The 19,834-nt window shown below is 40.4% G+C and overlaps 1 protein-coding gene across 2 annotated transcripts in view; it reads left to right on the top strand.

The window, feature by feature from the left end:
• The first annotated feature begins 6,145 nt into the window (after positions 1-6,145).
• The window catches only part of mxi1 (max interactor 1, dimerization protein), a 30,696-nt gene continuing 17,007 nt past the window's right edge, over positions 6,146-19,834 (top strand). The window contains exons 1-3 of one of the 2 annotated variants that reach the window (XM_085277441.1): positions 6,146-6,536; positions 8,759-8,861; positions 12,692-12,721. In XM_085277441.1, the coding sequence (XP_085133567.1) occupies positions 6,308-6,536; positions 8,759-8,861; positions 12,692-12,721 (362 nt within the window). In that variant the 5' untranslated portion in view covers positions 6,146-6,307. Of the gene's footprint in view, positions 6,537-8,149; positions 8,616-8,758; positions 8,862-12,691; positions 12,722-19,834 lie in introns of those variants that run through there. The other variant, XM_085277442.1, reaches the window with a different exon arrangement.

Raw genomic sequence — 19,834 nt, 5'->3', positions numbered from 1 at the left:
TGTGGATAAATGACAGCTTAGCATGTGAAGTATTTTCTCACTGGTCTTCATTCCTGTTCTCACTGACAGCAGAGAATGAACATGTTGGAAGTGTGTCTTTCCCCCCTATCTGCCTCTTTGTCTATCTTTCTACTTAACTGGGTAAAAAGATCTGTGAGCATGTGTATGTACTCTCTGTGCAGGTTTTATGTGATTCCCTTAAACTCTTAATGAGCATTTACCATCAGACTTCTCTCTGCTATACTTTATAGGGCGTTGCACGGGACGGTTTGTAACAGTGTCTATGCCATTCTGTGTACCTCACCCCTCCCATCGCTTGAATTCATGTCTGTGCCGTGTTTTTCGTTGCTTCCTCATCTTTGCGTGTTTTTGCACACAACTCCGATTTTGCCCTTTGTTTCAGTTCTTTGTGCAGCCGAGTTTGTTTGTTTCACTCTGTTGTTATGCTGCCTGTAAAATGTGCAACAATGCATCTTTGGATGTATGCGTAAACATGTTTTCTTGTATGCATTTTCTCACGTGGGCACTTGCTTTCCACTTTCCTGACTTTCCTGCTGTGGCTATTGTCACCGGTTGTCAGTGCCTGGGAACGGAGGCGAACAATGGTCATCGGAAGGTAAAGGGCAACTGCCCCTGGGAGGGGAGACACTAGTCTGTCGCCTGTTAGGTTTACGTTCTAGTTGTCAGTTCATCAGCATATTTGTGAGGGAACAGGTGCTGTTAATGCTGCAGGTGTGTTCTAGGAGTGGCATTTTAAGATGTGGTGAAAATGTGCCCAGGGAAGAGTGTTGAGACAGGAAGTGAGAATTGAGACTGAGAAGTGTAGTAGTAGCTGCATCAGCATTGCTGATTTGAGGAAGAGGTTAGGGTGGGGCTGTATAATGTGTTGTTTTGATACTGTATCACAAGGAAAGGCTGAAAATATCCTGAAATGGAGATTATACCCAGGAAGCTTTCCCCCAGTGGCTGTATGGTTTGAGCAAAACAAAGGAAAGGCCTGACTGCAATCTTGATGGAAGACTATAGTATCTTGGCTAGAAATCCCTGACAAAGCAGAGAACCCCACAGCTTGTGGCCCTTTGGTAAATAAGCTCGCTGACAGTAGCATAGCCTGCAGTGTCAACATGAGGTCAGTAGAAGAAGCTCCTGAAAAAAAAAAAAGCTTTGTCACCCACACCCAATCATTTTCCTTGAACAAGCACTTGCTCTATCTGATGGACGATGTTTTGTGCAGGCAGCAATTATAAACGGACACCTGTGCTAGCTGGCTTTCTGTTTGCACAGTGAGTTTTGTAAATAGATGTAACTGAAGCACAGAGATAGCTATTTGTTATGTAACTACGACAATTCAGCCCGGGATTTGCTGACTTGTGTGTGCGCGCACGTTATTGTAAAGATCCACCATAGCTGTTTCACGTGGAGCCCATAAATTACAGTAATTGATCTCTGAAGGGGGAAAAGACAGCAAGGCACGACATGTATTTAGTGTTTGTGTGATCAGGCTTGACCTCCCATGGAGAACAAACATGGGTGATGAGGAGGAGACACAAAGGTTAAGAATGAGGGGCTCTGTCAGAGGTCTTGTTAACCACAGCAACAGGCCAAAACGACAGAAAAAAGACTGATTTAGATTAGTGTTACACTTCCGCTACCACTCTCAGAAAATACCATGTTTTTTTATTGTTAGTATTTCATATGTATCTTTACATTAGACATTCCTACAGGACTCTGCATTTTAGCCATGCACGAGTACTGTGTGTCTTCTGAGAACCTTCACAGACACGTCTTCTAAAGCAGTTCTCTTTTGCTTTACACTTTTACTCGTGTGGAAACAGCATAGGTTGAGGTCAAATGGCTTCCCTTTGGTGAATGGGAAGCAAAGGGGTGCTTCTGGTGTTTTGGAAAACTAACCAGACAAGAACACAAAGCTGTAAAAAGGTCAGCAGTATGAATAGCCACTCTTTAAATCTCTCAGCCCCAACGCTAGAACAAAAGTGTCACTCAGGAGGGCTGTGCATGTTCATTGTGAGGAGCTTCGTTTATATTCTCTCCACTCTCACATTGTCATTTTAACAATTTTCTTCCTCCTTATATTACTCTATGTTGGTTTTTTTTCCCTCTTCTCCACCAACTCTTCCCTCCTGAGTGCGGAGGTGCACATAGTGGATGTTGTATAATTACCCATGAACACCACTAGCAGAAGTGGTCCTCCGAGAATGATGTAAATTGGTGACATTTATGAAAATGTCAGTGAGTTTTCATGGGAGCAATAAGGGGTGAGAGTGACCATTATGGTGCATCTTTATTGTGGCAATCCATTTAGCTTCCTTGTGTTGTGCGTTTGAAAGATTTGAGAGTTTCATTCGGTCGTGTTCTAATATCACTTCAGTCCACCGAGACTCGGCGGATGACGTTGATTCGGAGATGATGCATAATGACTGCTGCAAAATCAAACTCTGAAATTTGCCCCAAGGCAAAACAGGATTACGTCAGTGTTCAATATGCCTCAAAGTGTTTTCACATCCTCTGAAAACGTAGTTACTTGTCATAAATTTTAATCATGGATTGTCATCATTGCCTTTACTTTATCATCATCATCATATCACTGTAGCTCCTCTACATTTAAATTCAGAATGCTAGTCCTGAATCATTCAACTAACTAAAGTCAGCAGTTCACACTTCATAAGTAATTTCTCAGGTAAAACTTAGCTAGCAGCTCTTTGAGGCTCACAGTGGCACTTTAAGCTTTTAATGCTAACGTCAGCATGCTAACATGCTCCCTGAATTTGCCATCTTAAGGCCTTTTAAGACCTCGAATGTGTAATATTGCTGGCTTCATCAATCTGTTAAAGTGATAGCTTTCTGTCATTGAAGCAAAGGTCGGGATACCGCACTATCTCATGCTGCTGTCTCATCAGTGTATGGCGATGGTGGGATAGGGAAAGAAAAAACCAAAGGAGACACTGAAGAAGTTGTTTTGATCCTTGGGCACATTGCCAGAATGCTCTCTTCCTGTCTCAGCCTTTTAAAATGTGTTATTTTGTCATTCTGTGAAAGATGAAAAAAAAAATGAATAATTGTTCCAGTATTGAGTTGTCTAACTTAGTATATTTCAGTCAATTTGCATTCCTATACTAGCAGAAGTTTTAAACTAGGCGATGGAGCAGAGCTATCTTCTAAAGGTTACAGATTTAACAGCATTTTCGCACCTGGTAAACAAGCTGTGCACCGTAGAGTCATTTCAGAGCATTTTCCTGTTCTGAGGAGGAAGATACTATTGAATGTCTCGTACTGAAAGACGTTCTTGTGCCCACCCACCTGCTCTGGCCGGTCGCAGGCCACGGCAGACTCATGTTGCTTGGAGAAATGCACTCTTGACTGGCAGAGGCAGTTCACATTCAAGTGGAAAGCAACAAAATGAGTATTTTATTCAATAAGCCTTTTACCATGCAGAATATAATGGCATCTTATCATTTTGTAATCACTAACATTTTGACAATTCTGCTTTTTCCATTTAACTTTGTTTATTATATATATATATATATCTTTATCTTGTAAGATAACGACCCTAAAATAGGAGAAAGACAATACCAATGATGAGATAATGCCCTATCTTTAAATGCTCTCTCGGGGGGGTCTCTATGTAAGTAAGTAACTGTAATTTAATTACATATTTTTTCTTAGCAACTTTATCTCCATTATATGAAACTAGTAACTTCCTATCACAGTCCCTTGCCTCTCCTAATGCCCCTAATTTATGAGCTGTGGTTTGTTCCTTAGGCTCGTAAAAATGAGCGTGTCTCCTTGAAAATGCCTGACCTCTGTTCCTGTCTCCTCTCTTGATGTTTATAGTTCACTACGTCTTGTTTGGTCATAGGTTTTACCTTTAAAGTAAAGATCACGGGGTAGCCTTTAATCAGAATAATAGCCAGAAGATGAGTGGTTTGAGTGTCTGTGTGTGGGGAGCTTCAAACAGTATGTCACAGGACATACGTACCCCTAAGCAATAGTCTCTTTCAGTCTGTACCGTCTCACTGTTACCAGTGTTTCCTGCTGGGACACATGACTCCCTTCTGCTTAGCAGCTCTTATCCCTCCTAATGCACGTGACCTGAATGGCCCAAACCTTCAGGAGGAGGAAAATATTATTATTGCGTCTAGAGCTTTTCATGCTATACTTTTCATGTCTATTGCTATATAAACACTTTGCTCACTGACAAAAAAAAGTTGCCCTGGAGCTATGCACTTCAGGAAGCAAAGACAGCATGAAAAGCAGAGCCTACAAAAGTAGGCCCAGTAACCTATAATGTTCAACTCTGTCCTGAAATCCCAAAGAGGTTTTGCCAAGCCCTTTTGAAAATCCACGCATTTTGTCATGTGCTGGCGCTGGCACCTTTCAAAGTCCAATCGGGATCCCTCTGAAATGGCTTTCCTTCGTCCATAGCTACCCCTCACAGAGGGTAAAGAGGTGGTGGGGCAGGGGAAGGAGGGACCTTCAGAGATTCCCCCTTGTGTCGGACTAAAGTTTCTGCTTCTGTGAACTTTACATCAAACGATCACGGGCTGCTGCTGGCTCTTTGAAGTGGCAAAGTGAGGGGGTGTATCAGGGCTTCATACAGGCTTCTGCCTCGACATGTTCTGGTTCAAAATGGACTCTGCGGCAGTATAAAAACATCTTAACTAAAGGTCTACTGAAAATGGCACAAGATCAAGGCTAAGAACTTATCTCTCAGTTACCCTTTCTGTCATTTCAGTGGGATCAGTCTTATACTAACACAGTTCTTCAAGCTCCTCTTTCTCACCTCTCTTTAAAGCTCAGATTTGGGAATTTGTGTGTGTTTTTATAGTAAATTCATCTTAGGCTTGTCTTCTTGCAGGCCTACAATGCTGCAAACATATGCAGTGAGGGACTCAAATGCAAACTTTAGAAGCAAACTTGTAAGAACAAAGGGCACAGAACACTACAGATTTCAGGAATGACTACAATAGCCACACAGCGAATATGCTAAGGAAACTGAGCAAGTAAACAGTATGATGCAACAAAGAACTGAGTCAAACTGAAGCCTTAAATACACATGAGGTAATCAAGAAACGTGGACATGTGAGGGTGTGGGGACACAGCTGAAGCTAATTAAAACAAGACCAGAAAGTAAAACTAAATACAAAAGCTAGTTTACTGTCAAAGTAAAACAGGAAGTGAGTTACTGAAAAGAATATAGAAAACTTTATATAAAAGGGAAAACAAGAGCTTATAGAAAACAAACTGTAATCAAGACTCAAAACCCAATGGGAACAGAAGAGGCAAAATACAAGAAAATACTGAAACAATTGACACCTAGAGCTAAGATACCATAGAGACTAATGAATAAGAGGAAATTAAACCTGGAGATACAACTAAATTAACTAAACTCAACTACAAAAAGCAACTGCAGCTAAACAACACAATTGATTATAAAAGAAACAAGCATACAAAGGAATAAATAATAACATATTTAATAAAAAGTCTGAGTTCTGAAATCCTAGGCCATTGACCCAGGAACATGACTAGACATGTTTGTAGCCCAGTAATCTCCAGTACTGATCTTTGTTTGGATTTACAGATGGTAACTTTCAGTGGGAGGTTCAGTTTGGAGTATACTATGGCATAAAGATCTGGAAAAAATGCTGGTGAGAAAACAGTATAGGCATGATAAACATGCACAGAGCCTCGTTTATTTTATTTTTTTTAACCTTTTTATTTGCTCAAATAGCGTGGTCAGTGAAGAAAATAATAACTTCCTACTTCTTTGTAACAAATTAAAACAACAAAAACTATTTTTACCTTCAAATCAAGTTTTAAATGCCTTTCTCATAGCTTGACTTCTGTAAACAGCAGTAGAATACAATAAAAGCTGTTAGTCCCAAACCTGCCATTGCTGTTTAAACTCAAGTTATGCTTATTTTTGTTTAATGTGATGCCACGTAAAACAGAATTATGAAACTCTTATGTAATGTTAACATGTAAATATGATTCATTGGTATAGTGTCCATGCATGCACGATTCTGTATTCTCTTCAAGGGCGGGCACAGGGACCATGCGGAATCCTTAGACTCTAAGGGGCCGGGCTCCCTGTTTTCCCATGCACCATCATCTACTGACATTGGCCACTGCTCCACATTAAACACCCTGCATTCATAAAAAAAAAAAGAAAAGAAAGAAAGAAAGAAAAGAGACACCATCTGACAAGAGCAGCGTCCCCCAGAAGCTGCCTCACTGCGAATTGCGCTCAGCCCGTCGCCAGAAAGCTCGGAAACTAAGAGGGGGGGAAATGGCCAAAAGTGAGAGGCAAAGAAGAAGTTTGAAGAGTGAGGAGTTCTTTTTTGATTCCGATGCGTCTCTCTTGGATCAGCAAGATTTCGAGATGTCTAGTTGTCCTTTCAATGACGTCTTCAACTCCAAAGACTCCCACATGGAGCAGATCAACACTTTTCTGAAAAATGTACAAGTTTTGCTGGAGGCTGCTAGGTTTCTTGAGAGCGCCGAGAGGAAGGACGGAAGTGAGTTTTATTTGTGTGCTGCGTTTGATCTTTTTCCCCCTTTGCATCTGAATTTCAGGAAGGAAAAAAAAAGACTTCACTGTCAACAGATTCAGACAACAAAGGGTTGAGTTCATTCAACTAAGCACCGCTGCCTGCAGTAAACACAGAATATGAAAGAGCACCAGACTGATTTAGGTGACCTTACTTATTGCAGTTACGGGAGGGGAGAAAAATATAAGCTTTCGTAATTTTACGGACTATTTTTACCTGCATTATCCGCATTATCTTCGTGTAGAGCTATGTCACTCTCCACAACTCCCAACACAGGGATCTATAATTTTTGTACCTCCCTGCTGCATAGACAAAGCAATATGACATAATGATTAGGTGTGTGGGTGTGAATGTTGGCTACGATTCCGTTATAATAAATCTGACCACATTGCAGCGCCCTCCAACTCAGTTTAGGATGATGTCATTGTGCCCCCGCAGACTCGATCGGTGAAACAAACTGAAACTTTATAGATAAACGCCACGGCTATAGCTCGCGGCGTTGACTCGACCTTTTAGAAAATATCCGACCTTGCATGATTTTCTTGTTTATCACGTTATAAGAAATGATGTAATTATAGATAAGTTGGCTGATTGCAGAAAGCACGATCATTCAGATGGGTATTGGATTGGCACGTATCCAATGTAATGACATGTTATCTGGGCAATGCACTACTAAAAACGACTCTTTATGATCATTTTCATGGCTTCGCTTTCATCTAACTCGTGACTTTAAAAGACCGAAAAGACGAATTTATATATGCATTTTTCTGTGCACGGCATTTTTCGTGCAGAAAGGTCAGTCACGTTGGGTGAAACGCGCTGCGAAAGCCTTTGAAGTGATATCGACTATAATAATGCAACGTGGGAAATTTTCTACAGAAAGCAGTCCTCTCGATTGTTTGCTTCCTGCTATTTTGGGGGGCGTGTCGCACTGGCTTCCACATGGCGCAAGGTTACTGCGGTTGGCTAGAGGCGAGCTCAACCCTCGCCGCCTGTCAAAGCCTTTCGCCAATCGAAGTTACGCTCGATAGCAACGTCACGTGTTGCTGGGCCTGGCTACAGCCGACCAAGACACGCCTACTGTCCCAGTGAAGGATGGGATTTGTAGGGCTTTTCTATAGGACTCGTAGTCTGGCAAGAATATGGAATTACATGGATATTTAGTAATTTAAATATGAAAAGCAGCCCTAATTAATGCTTTATTATTTTTTGTCATGCATTTATGACGTTGTCATGAAAAGAAGCAACAACGTTCCTAAACTTTGCAAGAACAATAGTAAACACACCATTTTTTAAAATAATTTCTGCTGATCTGTGCACTGGAACTCTGCCAGATGTATGTATTAATTTACACTGACCTGTTGTAGTTGCAGTTGAAACATTATTACAATCGTGAATGATTTTCCAATCGATATATATCTCAGTAAAGGTGGGCTAAATTGTGAACTTAATGGAATGTTTGCGTTTGAGGTAAAATGGACCATATTCACCAAAATACTCGATTTCCCAGAATGCATTGCACTTAGGCCGGCCTCTCCCGCCGCTGGATCCCCGCCTCTCAGCTGAGCAGCTAAGTAAACAAACAGGAAAGGAGAGGAAACGAGCTGCAGCACGCGCATTGCTGGTTCATGGTTCCCTCGGGGACGTTTTATATTGTTTTTATCCAATTTTGTAAAAATTTGATATCGTGTTTCGTAGAAACTTTTAAATATTTTGATACGCTTTCTTTTTCTAACAGTGAATTCTGGCGAGGATTGGCTGTAGCTTGCTAGCTTGCGAACACTGGATTTTTTTTTTCTTTCCTTCCCTTTTGGCGAAGGCTGTTCATGAGCCAGCAAAGGCACGGAACAAGGATATAACACGTCAGTTTTAATAATAACCAATGCACTGTCTTCCCTGTAATTAAAAAGCGGTCGTTGCTGCTGCTTGCAAAGCTAGATTGCAACGTCCAACACAGCCAGCCTCAGGAAAGAATGACGGCTGTTCAGCTAATAAATATCCAGCGGTTACTGGAAGCAGCAGAATACATAGAAAGGAGAGAAAGAGGTAATAACATTTCCAAATATCTCAGTTGGCAGTGACAACCCTGTACTGGTTGTCGGCTCAAAAAGGGTGATTTTCGAAGTAGAAAGTGTCCCCCAAAAGAAAAAAGTGGCTAGTCAGTTAACCACCAGTTTTTTTCCCAACAGAGTGTGAACATGGATATGCCTCGACGTTTCCATCAAATCAGAACACAAACTACCAGAGGCAAAGGAAATTCCGAAATAAGAAGTTCAGCAGTAACCACAATAGGTAAGACACTATTCTCAGTCATTTTTGTGATTGCTGGGGAAAAGTGTCTGTTTTCTTCTTCGTCTTGCTATTTATATGCCAGTAATGAAAGTGAAGTTCTGGGATGGATGACACTGCTGCAGATAGCATGTGATCCTAAACTGCTGCCAGCTGGTTATTGCAGCGTTTACGCTTTTCAGATAAAGGGGCTTTCTAGGTAAAGAGACACTGACATTTGAATAACAAAAGATCGATCCTCGAACTTGTAGAGACATCTATAGTAGCTACGTGCACGTTTGACCGTCAACACCGCTGGTTCGGTGGATTTGACAGGGGGTGGCAGCAACAGGTGCTCTGCTGGCTTTTCATCAGCTGATTGTCAAACGGACTGCAGTGGTCAAGGTTAGGGATCATGGTGAAAGTAAAGACTTTAAAACGAAAAATGTCGCTTAAGAAAAAAAATGTTGCAGCAACATCTTCTACTTCTTCTATTTATTGCCTAAACAATGCAGAAACATTTTCCCGTGATTTTTAAATTGAGTAATTTCTTTTTTTGTGGTTGACTTTCTGTATTTCCCCCTAGTATGCATTCTCCACTTCACTGTGGGAGAAAGGGATATTTAGTCTTATCCCCTAAAGAGGAAACGCTGCTATTTATGGCATGTTTTGTTTGCAGACACCAAAAGACGAATATGTGGAGCCATTTATAGGACTTATGTTTTGTATAATCACTGACTTGCTATTTCATCTTTACCTTCATATTCTATAAAAAAAAACATGGGTTCACAGTTTGCATAATTTCAAAGCTACTGGTGATTGTTATGGAACATATGCTTAGTAACACTCGCTGATAATGACTGTCACATAGATTAAGGCCCTTGTCAAACACATTACTTTCACTGATGGCAGACACTTGTATTTAGTAACAGGAGTTGGGAGGATCCACTGGATTTGTGTGGGTTTTTTGTTTGTTTGTTTTTTTTTTAAGTTAGGCTGCTTACATTAATCTTTCCATCGACAGTCATACATCAAACACAAAGCCCACTCGTACTCTTGAAGAGCTTTTTAATATTAATGTAAGAGAAGGCCACCAAACAGGAACTGCGCATTACTCATCATGAGCGCACAATGCTGCCTAGTTCTGCATGGCAACAGTCACGATCAGATATATTGTTAGTCTGACACCATATTCATAACTCTTCATAGCATTTAGTCTTGTGAGAATATCCATAAGGACACATTAATGATGCTTAATGTAAAGTTAAATGCTAGAAAAGCTGTAAGCTTTCACAATGCATGCTTTTTCTGAAATCTGCTTCTAAAGTGGGACAACTTTGAGAGTCTGTAATCAAACTGTTTATGTATGCAGGAGAGAAAATGGAAGCAAGTGGCAAAGAGAAAAGATTTGGTTTTTAAATGCTTCGAGATGTGAAGAAACACTACCAATAAAACTGTGCAGGGATAATGCTTGTTGTTTCTATTCATAGAGCTATGTTTACAACTCGCCTATTGCGTTAACACATTTTGTATTAAACACCCATTCACAGCTTCATATTGTGATGTGGTTTCGTTTACTCCCATGGGGAGATGGGCATCTGGCAAACTAAAAAAATAAGATCATTCGATGGGCCTTTTTCATTCAGAGATCCTGTGTATGACAGAAGCCAAGTGAGCAAATTAAAGGCATGGTGCATTAGCCAAAGAGATCTACAATGCAGCCATCTTCTGTGTCTGCATTTTTAATGACAAAAAGAACATCATATATACCTAAGCTTCAGTCTCAAACATGTTCTTGTTTATTCCTTACTTATAAACACTCCAAGGACCCTTTTAAAATTAATGTTAAGCCGACATCTTAGAGAATATGCTAATTTATTCATTATCATATTTACATTAATATTACATTTTATTTTAACACACTCTTAGTTGCTTGCTCCAGTTATATCTGCCTTCTCTGTAGCGTGTTGAGGCTTAAAGTGATGGGCTTATCTGAATCTGTCCTCTCTTGCCTACCGTTTATAGCAGGGCAGCTTTATCTCGCTGACCCACTCCCTGCATGCATATACATGCGCACACATACGCGTACACATACATGCATGCCTGCCTGCAGAAGGAAGCATGCTGCTGTTCTGTGTGGCCTTGCTGTCACTGTCCAGACATGCAGATATGGGTTTCAGGAGGCAGGGAAAAAGGATTGTGATGATAAAACCCACGTAAGTTGACTTAGGCCAAATGAAAGGCCATTTTTCAGTATAGTGAAATAGAGCAGCTGAAGAGATTTCCCAAATGTAAAAAAAGAAGTTTGGTTTCACACAAGTTCCTTGGAATCCTGAATTTTAACATTGTTCCCTAAATGCGCTTTTAAAGGGAACCAAATGAAGGTTCACATTTTGGTAAAACATTCAGAGTTTGGAAAGGTTACAAAGCAGGATGTTGGTTACCAAGCAACACAGACTCAGTGAAACCACTGTGACAGCAGATGACGCAAATTATGCACTCCAACGTATTAATCTTCTGTTAGCACAACTATTGATCTGACTTTACAGATCAGACAGTTACAGAAATAAGCGGAGTTGGAGACAATGAAAATAATTACATGTGTGCAAAGAAGTCAGCGTTCAACACAAGACTGTGGCTATTCATTTTCCCAATAAAGAACTAAATGTGTGGCTGTTAGCTCATTTTTTATGACATTTATGGAGATCACCATTAAACAAAAAGAGATTATGCTGTTTTAAATGCACCATTCATATGATTTTAGTTTGTGTGGCTGGCCTGGTGAAGAGCACAGCCATACATGATTTCAGTGCTTATATAATGTATATAAAAGATGAAGGCATCCACGTGAGCATGTAGGCTCCTTCAGGTTTTAAGCAAATAGCCTGCAGTGTCTGAAATGTGCCTGGGTTTTGTTGTAATAGTAGCTACTCAGCCTGGTCATAGACCTTGTCATGTCAAATCAAATATACTGCCACAGTTGACTTACCATACTGTCTAGCATATCCAACTAAATAAACAGTAATCTATTCATTAAAAAATGAATTCCTCTGAGTCTGGGCCAATTTTTACAGATGGAACCGCAGCATTCCCTCTGTTCTGTTCTTACCTCTTGCTTCGTCCATATTTCCTGCATGCTTATTACCAAGATGGCAAGAAAAAAAGCATACTGCAGTATTGATAACCCACACTATAGAAAAGTGCTTGACCAAGTTGCATCCAGCAGCACTCCCCTACCCCCATTTTGCCCCCTGGGAGGAGGTAGAGTGCAGTTTGTGTGAAAGGGAACTTGGCCATTTAAAAAATCTGGGGGAGGCCTTGTCTCCTTTCAGTATGTTTCCACACACAGACACTCTTAGGGACGAGCTGATTCACTTTAGATTATTAACAGAGCACTGAATCCTGGCTGCTTTTGTGTATTTGTGTGCGCACGTTCCTACTTTACCAGTCGCACACACATGCACAGTGTGAATGGAAGTGTCTGCAGTGTCACATCCTCCCTTGCATTATTGAGGAAGAGGCACTGTGCCACAGTGCATTCCTGGATGTCACGTTGACATTTGTTTGTGTAAAGGCTTCAGTGCACTGAGCCTAGAATTGGTCTAGTTTGAGATTAATTAATAAATCTGTTAATCAAATTTGACACTCCAATTCACCATTCACGTCTCAGCCCGTGGTTTTCTAGCTCATACATACTTAGTATTCTAATACTACCCATGTAAAGTAAATTGTTTTTTTTCTGATAAAGACGCCCTGTACCTTTTATTTTGCTTGCTCATTAAGGCAAAATTGTACATTTGTTCTCTTTTCTTTCTTTTTTTTAACAGCTTCTGCTTTTTGTTTTTTGTTTGCAGGTCGACACATAACGAGCTGGAAAAGAATAGGTGAGTTGGCAGTGCATCTTTAAAACACATTTCGGATTTAATCAGACCACAGACCACAGACTGCAGGCTCATACATGCCCTACCCACATATATCAAGTCTGTTATGACCTACTTCTTCATTTCCCCTACAAGGTTATGGCCTTTTAAGTAAACGCTTATTTTTCAACAGGTCTTTAAAGATAAAAGTACTTGGGTGGCCCAGTTGGGTTCATGAATTCCTCCTTTTCGTTTCACCTTACCCATTTCCACCTCTAATATGCATAATCCTTCCACCTTTTTGTGTAACAGTGAATCATATGCAGTTTCCTTCTCCACGTTTTTGCATATAACTCTGTGGGTATGTGTGACATAAACTTCTGTCTGAGCTCTTAGTTGATATTCAGTAATAGTTGACCAGTCTAGCAGTCAGAAAAGGGTTAAAATCGAATGAATGAAGTTGCCGTATAACGATATTGGGCATGTTTGAGCCACATTCTTTTGTGGTAAGTTACATCTTACTGAGGTTGTAACATAAGCATTTGTTAGTACTGGCAGGCTTTTTTTTTCCTTGCACATTTATGTCTACACCCTCGTCCCGATTGTGGATACGTACTGCTCCGTTCAAGTGATTATATGCCATTTTACTCTGGCACAGCATAGATCCATTCATTTTCCAGATCAAAGTATAGCAGAACTGCACTGGTTAGCAGGGTTATGATTTTACTTTCCAACTTGTTTGTTACTAACAGAGAGGCGTGATTTTGAAGCTGCATCTCTGGCTAGGCTTAGATCTTTGGACTATCATGTTAATTATTTTAAGCCTATTTTGTTCAGTCAAATAAAATACGGGTGCTTTTCTGTTTGCAGTCCAATGGTTGTGTCCAGTTTGTGTACACGCCTGCAATTTTAGTGTGTAGCAGACATACGTTTGTCCTAGGGTATGATTTAAAAACTTAAAGTGAAATGACATTAAATCAATGTAGTATGTAGAAGCAGCATAAATTTCAGCACTGTATCTGCATCTAAAGTTTCTTATGTTTCTGTACTGAATTATGTCTGCATTCAAGTTGGTATCTGCAGTGTAGGAAGTGGTGCATTTAACCAGACTTTGGTTTGGGATGGTTTTATTGCTAAGAGCAACAGCACCTTGGAAGCCCTTATCAGACTGAGTTCACTACTAGGGTACTTGCTGGTGTTTATGCTCTTTATTCCATGCACAGTCAAGCACTAGAGCCTTTTCTTTGACACCATAAATAAGAATGGCCCGACTTGCAGGATTTATGGTAAATATATGAAAAAACGCATGCCTTCCATTTCATTATCTCTGAGCGTGTGGGTACAATGAAAGGATGCGAGAGGCTGGAACCATTCAGTGTAATTACATATCACCTCAGCCTGTTTTTTCTCGCCATTCTCCCTGGCAGCCTTTTCTGAAAGGATGGGAACATTGGAAGGAGAGCCGTCCAGTGATCTAAATATAGACAAGAGTTGATGTCTCATCTTGGTGCTCATATACAAAGCCACACAAGGCCGGCTGGTCGACTGAATGGCCTCAGCAGATTGCAGCACCCATGCGGAGTTGCATTTTTTTTTCTTTCAGCGTTCCACCCCAGCAAATACATTTCAAAGGGGAAAAAAAATGTGCCAACTCAGTTGTTTGTTCCTAAAACACAGTGTGAAGGATGGATTTGTTCATTCTTTGGGCTGATCTTGTAGTAAGGCTTGTTTTTATGGCCATGGTCATTCAGAGTAGATTTGTATAAAGCCTATATGTGGGAATCACTGCTAACTATAACAGGAGATGCAGAATAGGTGTACTTTCCTACCCTTTTTGCTCTAATGCTTTTTTTTAAAAGTTTGAATTAGATTTGGTGATCTATATCTGTGTGAGTTTTGTTTGTCCATTTGCTCTGATGTTTTATACTCCATGCTATCTTCTGTTTGCATCATATATTACTCCTCCAAAAAATGATTACTTCATAAAGTAAGCATCCTAATTGTGTCACAATAATGCTTAGTTTGTATGAACAGGAATCTTCTGACTGTGCTGTTTTTGCTTCCTTTAATTAAATGGCACAGTCTGTAGAATCCCCTGAAAAACAGCCTACTTTCTGCAAAGCACTAAATCACTAGAGATGGTTTGAAGAAGTTCAGAAATAAGCTAACTTGTTTAAATGTTAAAAACGACTGACCATTCATTTGTGCGTTAGTTTAGTGTCAGTGTGTTTTCATTCGCAATACGTGCATAATGTCCAGTGAAACTTTCTATCCCGTCCCTCCTCTTTTTCCTGGCTGCACTTTGCAGTCTTAGAGAGACATGCAGCAGCAGAGCAGGCCAGGAATAAGCTGTCCTGTACCAAGTCTGGATACTGACACCACTCTTCTCTTCACTCTTGTCTTTGTTTTCAGCTTGACACAGTTAGCTTGGTGTTGCAGCTTAGTAGCAGGCGAATAAGAGACTAATTCACATTTCCATTTGCAAAGAAAGAGTAAAAATTGAAATGGTAATCAATCCTTTTAGAGCACACTCAAAGTCAGAATCATTTATAATCCCTCTTTTTGCCAGAAGCTAATCCAATTCCCTTTAAGCACATGCCCCAATGTAAGTCATATGTTTCGAGCATAGTTGTTCATCCAAGTGTGTCAGGCTTATACCATGATCGTGCAACAGAAGCAGCTTTCGTTCCATGTCAGCAGAATTCCAAGTCCTGTAAATTGGAAGCAGCTCCTTTATGGTCCAGCCTGGGTGGAGCTTTTTCCAACACTTATCAAACTTGTGTATCTACTGCAGGCAAGATGATTTGCATTGCATGGCTACCGCAGCTCTTGATAACCTCTGAGGCTTGTAGACTCAGTGTGACAGCAGAGACGTTAGGACACGGATAAAAGGCACCGAAAGGGGGGGAAAAAATCCCCACGCACATTCCAGATGCTTACCGTGGGACCAGATAACGTAGTCATCTGCCGCTTTGATCATGTACCTTCTAACAGCCTTATTTCACCTCCACATGTCACTGCTAAATTACACTCCCTTAGGTAGGATTTAACAGTAAAAGGCTTGTATGACTGCATGTTGTGGTTCGACTGCTTTGATCTCACGGCCTTATGGTTATTAGTCATTTTCTTTAAAACGTGTTGATTATAAATTCAGAGTGCTCAGGTTAGTTGGTGATTTATTGTTGCGCGTTGTGTAAAGCATGTGCATAACATTAAACAATTAAGAGGTTTTTTTATGGCTCGGAGTTGAATCTGTAGGGGCTCGAGCAGTTGTGGATTTATTATAGCTAGTAAAAGCTTGTTTTATTGATTAATAATAAAGCCATCAATCAAAAGGTAACAAAACAAGAACCATTGCTTATCATCTGAGTTCCTCCTGAACTGCCACTCATCCATTTTTAATATAGTTCGTTGAGGCCAGGTCTGTAATGCAGTCAGAAAATTTTCCCAGGTAGTAAAACCAATGTTAGCTTTTCTTTTTGATTTGACACGGAGGAGCTGCCTAAGGCCGTTTTTATGCTCGCCATGTGGCTCGTGTCGCGGGACTCTGGTGACAAGTTTCACATCACATCCTGTATTGCAAGACACAATCTTTGTGGAACAGTCTTTCACTAATCATGTCGGTTTTTACGGCCATTATAATGGTAATCCTGCACAGAAGCTCGGACACATACAAATACAAATGTTGGAGTAATTTGAAAAACTTGAGTTTTTGGAAAGAACGTTGCAAAAAACACTTGCCAACTCTTGGCTTCCGGTTTTGACATCTTCTCCTCCTTATCAGTGTGTATGACGTGATATTGTCTGAGTGGAGAAACCTATCGTTTTGGAGAATACTGCAACGGCTTCTTACAACTTAATTGCAGTTATAAATGGCTCCATCTGTGCAATGATGGCACAGCGGTGAGCAAAGCGACCACTGCACAGGGTATTTTAGCACCTCAAAGAATGAGCTAAACACCTCTGAGAGTGATTCTGTGGATATGTTTATCAGAAACACCCTTAGCCATTAGAGGTTGGCCTGCCTGGCATGTAAGGAGTGTTTGTGAAGTCCTGATTTTTTTTTTTTTTTTTTTTTTTTTTTGGTCTAAACATGTAATGCCTCATTTGCAGTCACCTTTTGTTTGTGTATGTGTGAAGTGTATGAACTTGACATGAACTTGGTCGGATTTACCTTTAGCTGTTATATAAACAACACCTATTATGACAATTTTCAGGCCAATATATAGTCTCCAGCTGAGTGGGATCACATATTTCAGAGTTCAAAGAAGGTTTTTATTAATGCAGTTACCTAGTTTAGTCCCTGCTTTTAAAGCCCACTTTCTTTTCAGAATATGCAGACCGTTACTGGCCAACAAAAAAAACTGCTTGATCAATGACAGTCATGTGAAAAAACACCTTTGCTATCTCTGCTGTAAATTTTATCAGGAGGACACCACTGACATTGAAGGTCTTAAAGCAAACTGCAAACATACCAAATCATATTCATCTGCTCATGTCTGGGCATAAATCCAGTCCAAAATGTAAAAAGTGGATAACACGCAATAACACGCATGCATACGTGACACAAAATTAACTGTGATTCAGCTAGTCACAACCCATACAGCAATATTTTTCTTTATGTGTTCAGACTTTTGAAAGCTTTTCTTAATTTTCCAGTAAGTCTAAGCTAAATATCACTAAAGAAGGGTGGCACATTTTTTAAATGGCACATTACTTTGTTGCCACTGACTGCCCTCATTCATTTCTGCTCTTTCTAACCAGTGGGCTTAAAACACTGCACTGCTGTTCCAGCCTTTGGGTTGAATGAGCAGTCGAACATGAATAAGCCTGGGTTACTCTGACTGTGTTGATGTTTCTTGAAGAAAGCAATACTGCTTCTCGAGTCCAGGGAGTGCTGCCCATTCTCAGGCCCTGCTGCAGGGTCTAAAACTGGGACCATTTGTTCTGACCAACGTGACGACTTGTAAGCTTTTCTTGGCTCAGAAAAGCAGCTTAAGAGACTTGATCTTTGGTCTGGTGAGCCCAGCTAGAGCATGCACATGTGCTGAGGCATGTCACCTACCCTCTCTCTGAAACCACTCAGACCCAGTTCTGAATAGTCGAGCTAAGCTTTGATTTAGCCAACGATGGTATCTCAGTACAAGGAAGTTATTGAGATGCTGATGGGATGAGTAGAGAGATTGGTCAAACACACCTAATTAAGGGAGCCTTAAGAAGCACGCAAGCCTTATATAAACTCTCAGTGTGTGTACAATGAGCATTTCTGCCCTGTCAGTAGGACATAAGCCTGTACTCAGTTGGCAAACAGTCAATTTGTAGCTCTGGCTAGAAGTCTACCTGCTCTACCGACTAGTGTGGAGGCTTCCCAGCTGCAATGAAGACGTTATTTTCTCTTTTTAAAATTATAGTTCACTCATAACATGGTGAAAGAATCTTCACACTTAAATTGTGTGTTCTGGAATGTGTGTATTGTTTTCAGCCAACTATAAGACAGGCTGAGACGTTTGCATTTCACTTGTGCCACATTGGTAGCATAAGTGAACTATTCTGAGTCAAGTGGAGGGAAACTGGATTAGCCTTTTCTGATTTGCATATCAATCGCACCTGCTGCTGGGTTTCTGAGGGTTCTGACAGTAACGCCTTTTTGTAGTTTGGCATTCTTAGCAGGCCAGTCACATACATCTTTTCGGGGAGCACTTACCTTTTAACATCAAAAATGTGAAAAATCCACATAAGCCTCCAGATTGTGTTTTTTTTTTTTTTTTTTTTGTTTTTTTTAAATAGACAAATAGAACCTTTTTACTGAGAAGGAAACAACAATGGAATAAAGTACTGTTAAAATCTGAAAAAAAAAAGTTTGCAAACATTTGTTATCACTGGCATGCTGCCAATGTAAGCTCAATAACTGTTGTAACTGCTTCTTTAAAAGACTTCCTGGTCAAATGAATGATCAGTTTGAATCATCTTATTACATGGGGTGCTATAATTATCTCACACCTTTATTACTATCTGTAATTTCAGTATCAAATACTGCTTGATTGAAAACAGGTCTGTAAGGTGTCATGGACATAGTATGTTCTGGCAATCCTCACTGGTTTGCCGTCAGATAAGACCGTAGATCTTTGTTTCGTCCCGACACAAATGTTCTGTAGACAGGTGTAAAGAAGACCCATACAGAGGATTATATGTAGGCACTTGAAGGCTTCCTCATCACTCACATCTTGTCTCGGCTCTTCTGACCCTTAACCCCTTGTCTGGGCTTCTTCTTGTTGTGCCTTTATCCTGCAAGAGTACATCTACACAGCACTGTGTGGAAGGATGGTGTGACCAAAAGGAATAAAGCTGAATGGCTATAGAAGCTTAGTCAGCAGGTTTAAGCCATCAAACAATTCCCTCTCTGACTCAAAACCTGGTTAAATTTTCACTGATTAAAATAGAAACATTTTCTTTTTATTAGTTTGTAGGTGTTCGGTCTTGTTAGGGTACAGGCTGTACACACAGTCTGTACCATAATACTCTGCAAAATGTTCCTCCTACACATTGGGTTTTTTGATCTGTGCCATTAACAAAACTGTGTGGGGCTGCTTGATTAGGCCACTTTGGAGAAAATGGGTGACGCTGGGGTTACATAATGTTCCAGGAAGAAATGTTCCTGCGTCCCTTACTTTTTCCTGAAGAAGCTTGTTAAATGATCTACCTGGTGACTTAGGATAGAAAGAGGTAAAAGGGGATGCTAGCTGAAAGTGCAAGACACACTCAGTTAGGCTAAATCTGACTATTGCTTCTATTTTTAGCCTCACAGCTGGGGAAAAAGGGGGAAAACACCACTGTCTTCTGACCAATCACAGAGGTTAATTTTTCACCAATGAGAGCAGTGTGATGGAGATGCATAGGAAAAAAAAGTCTCCACCCTTTACTGCCTCGTGTACTTTCTCATCATCAAACCTGCACTGAAAGTCATATGAAATGCACATGTTTAAAACTAATGCATAACTTCAGTAGAATTGCATGCCACCAGCTGGATTCAGTGACTTTAAGTAAATTTAGAGAGAGAATCGTGTACATTTTGCGCATTAAAGGTTGATGTAGAGCATTCGGCTGACATGCCTTCCCCCACTCTCAATTGGATGTATT

The sequence above is a fragment of the Mchenga conophoros genome, linkage group LG6, assembly GCF_057382185.1.
Source record: "Mchenga conophoros isolate Kocher_MC1m ecotype Shallow Benthic linkage group LG6, M_conophoros_male_GT1.1, whole genome shotgun sequence".
Taxonomy (NCBI): Eukaryota; Metazoa; Chordata; class Actinopteri; order Cichliformes; family Cichlidae; genus Mchenga; species Mchenga conophoros.
This window is presented reverse-complemented; position numbering and strand designations above follow the sequence as displayed.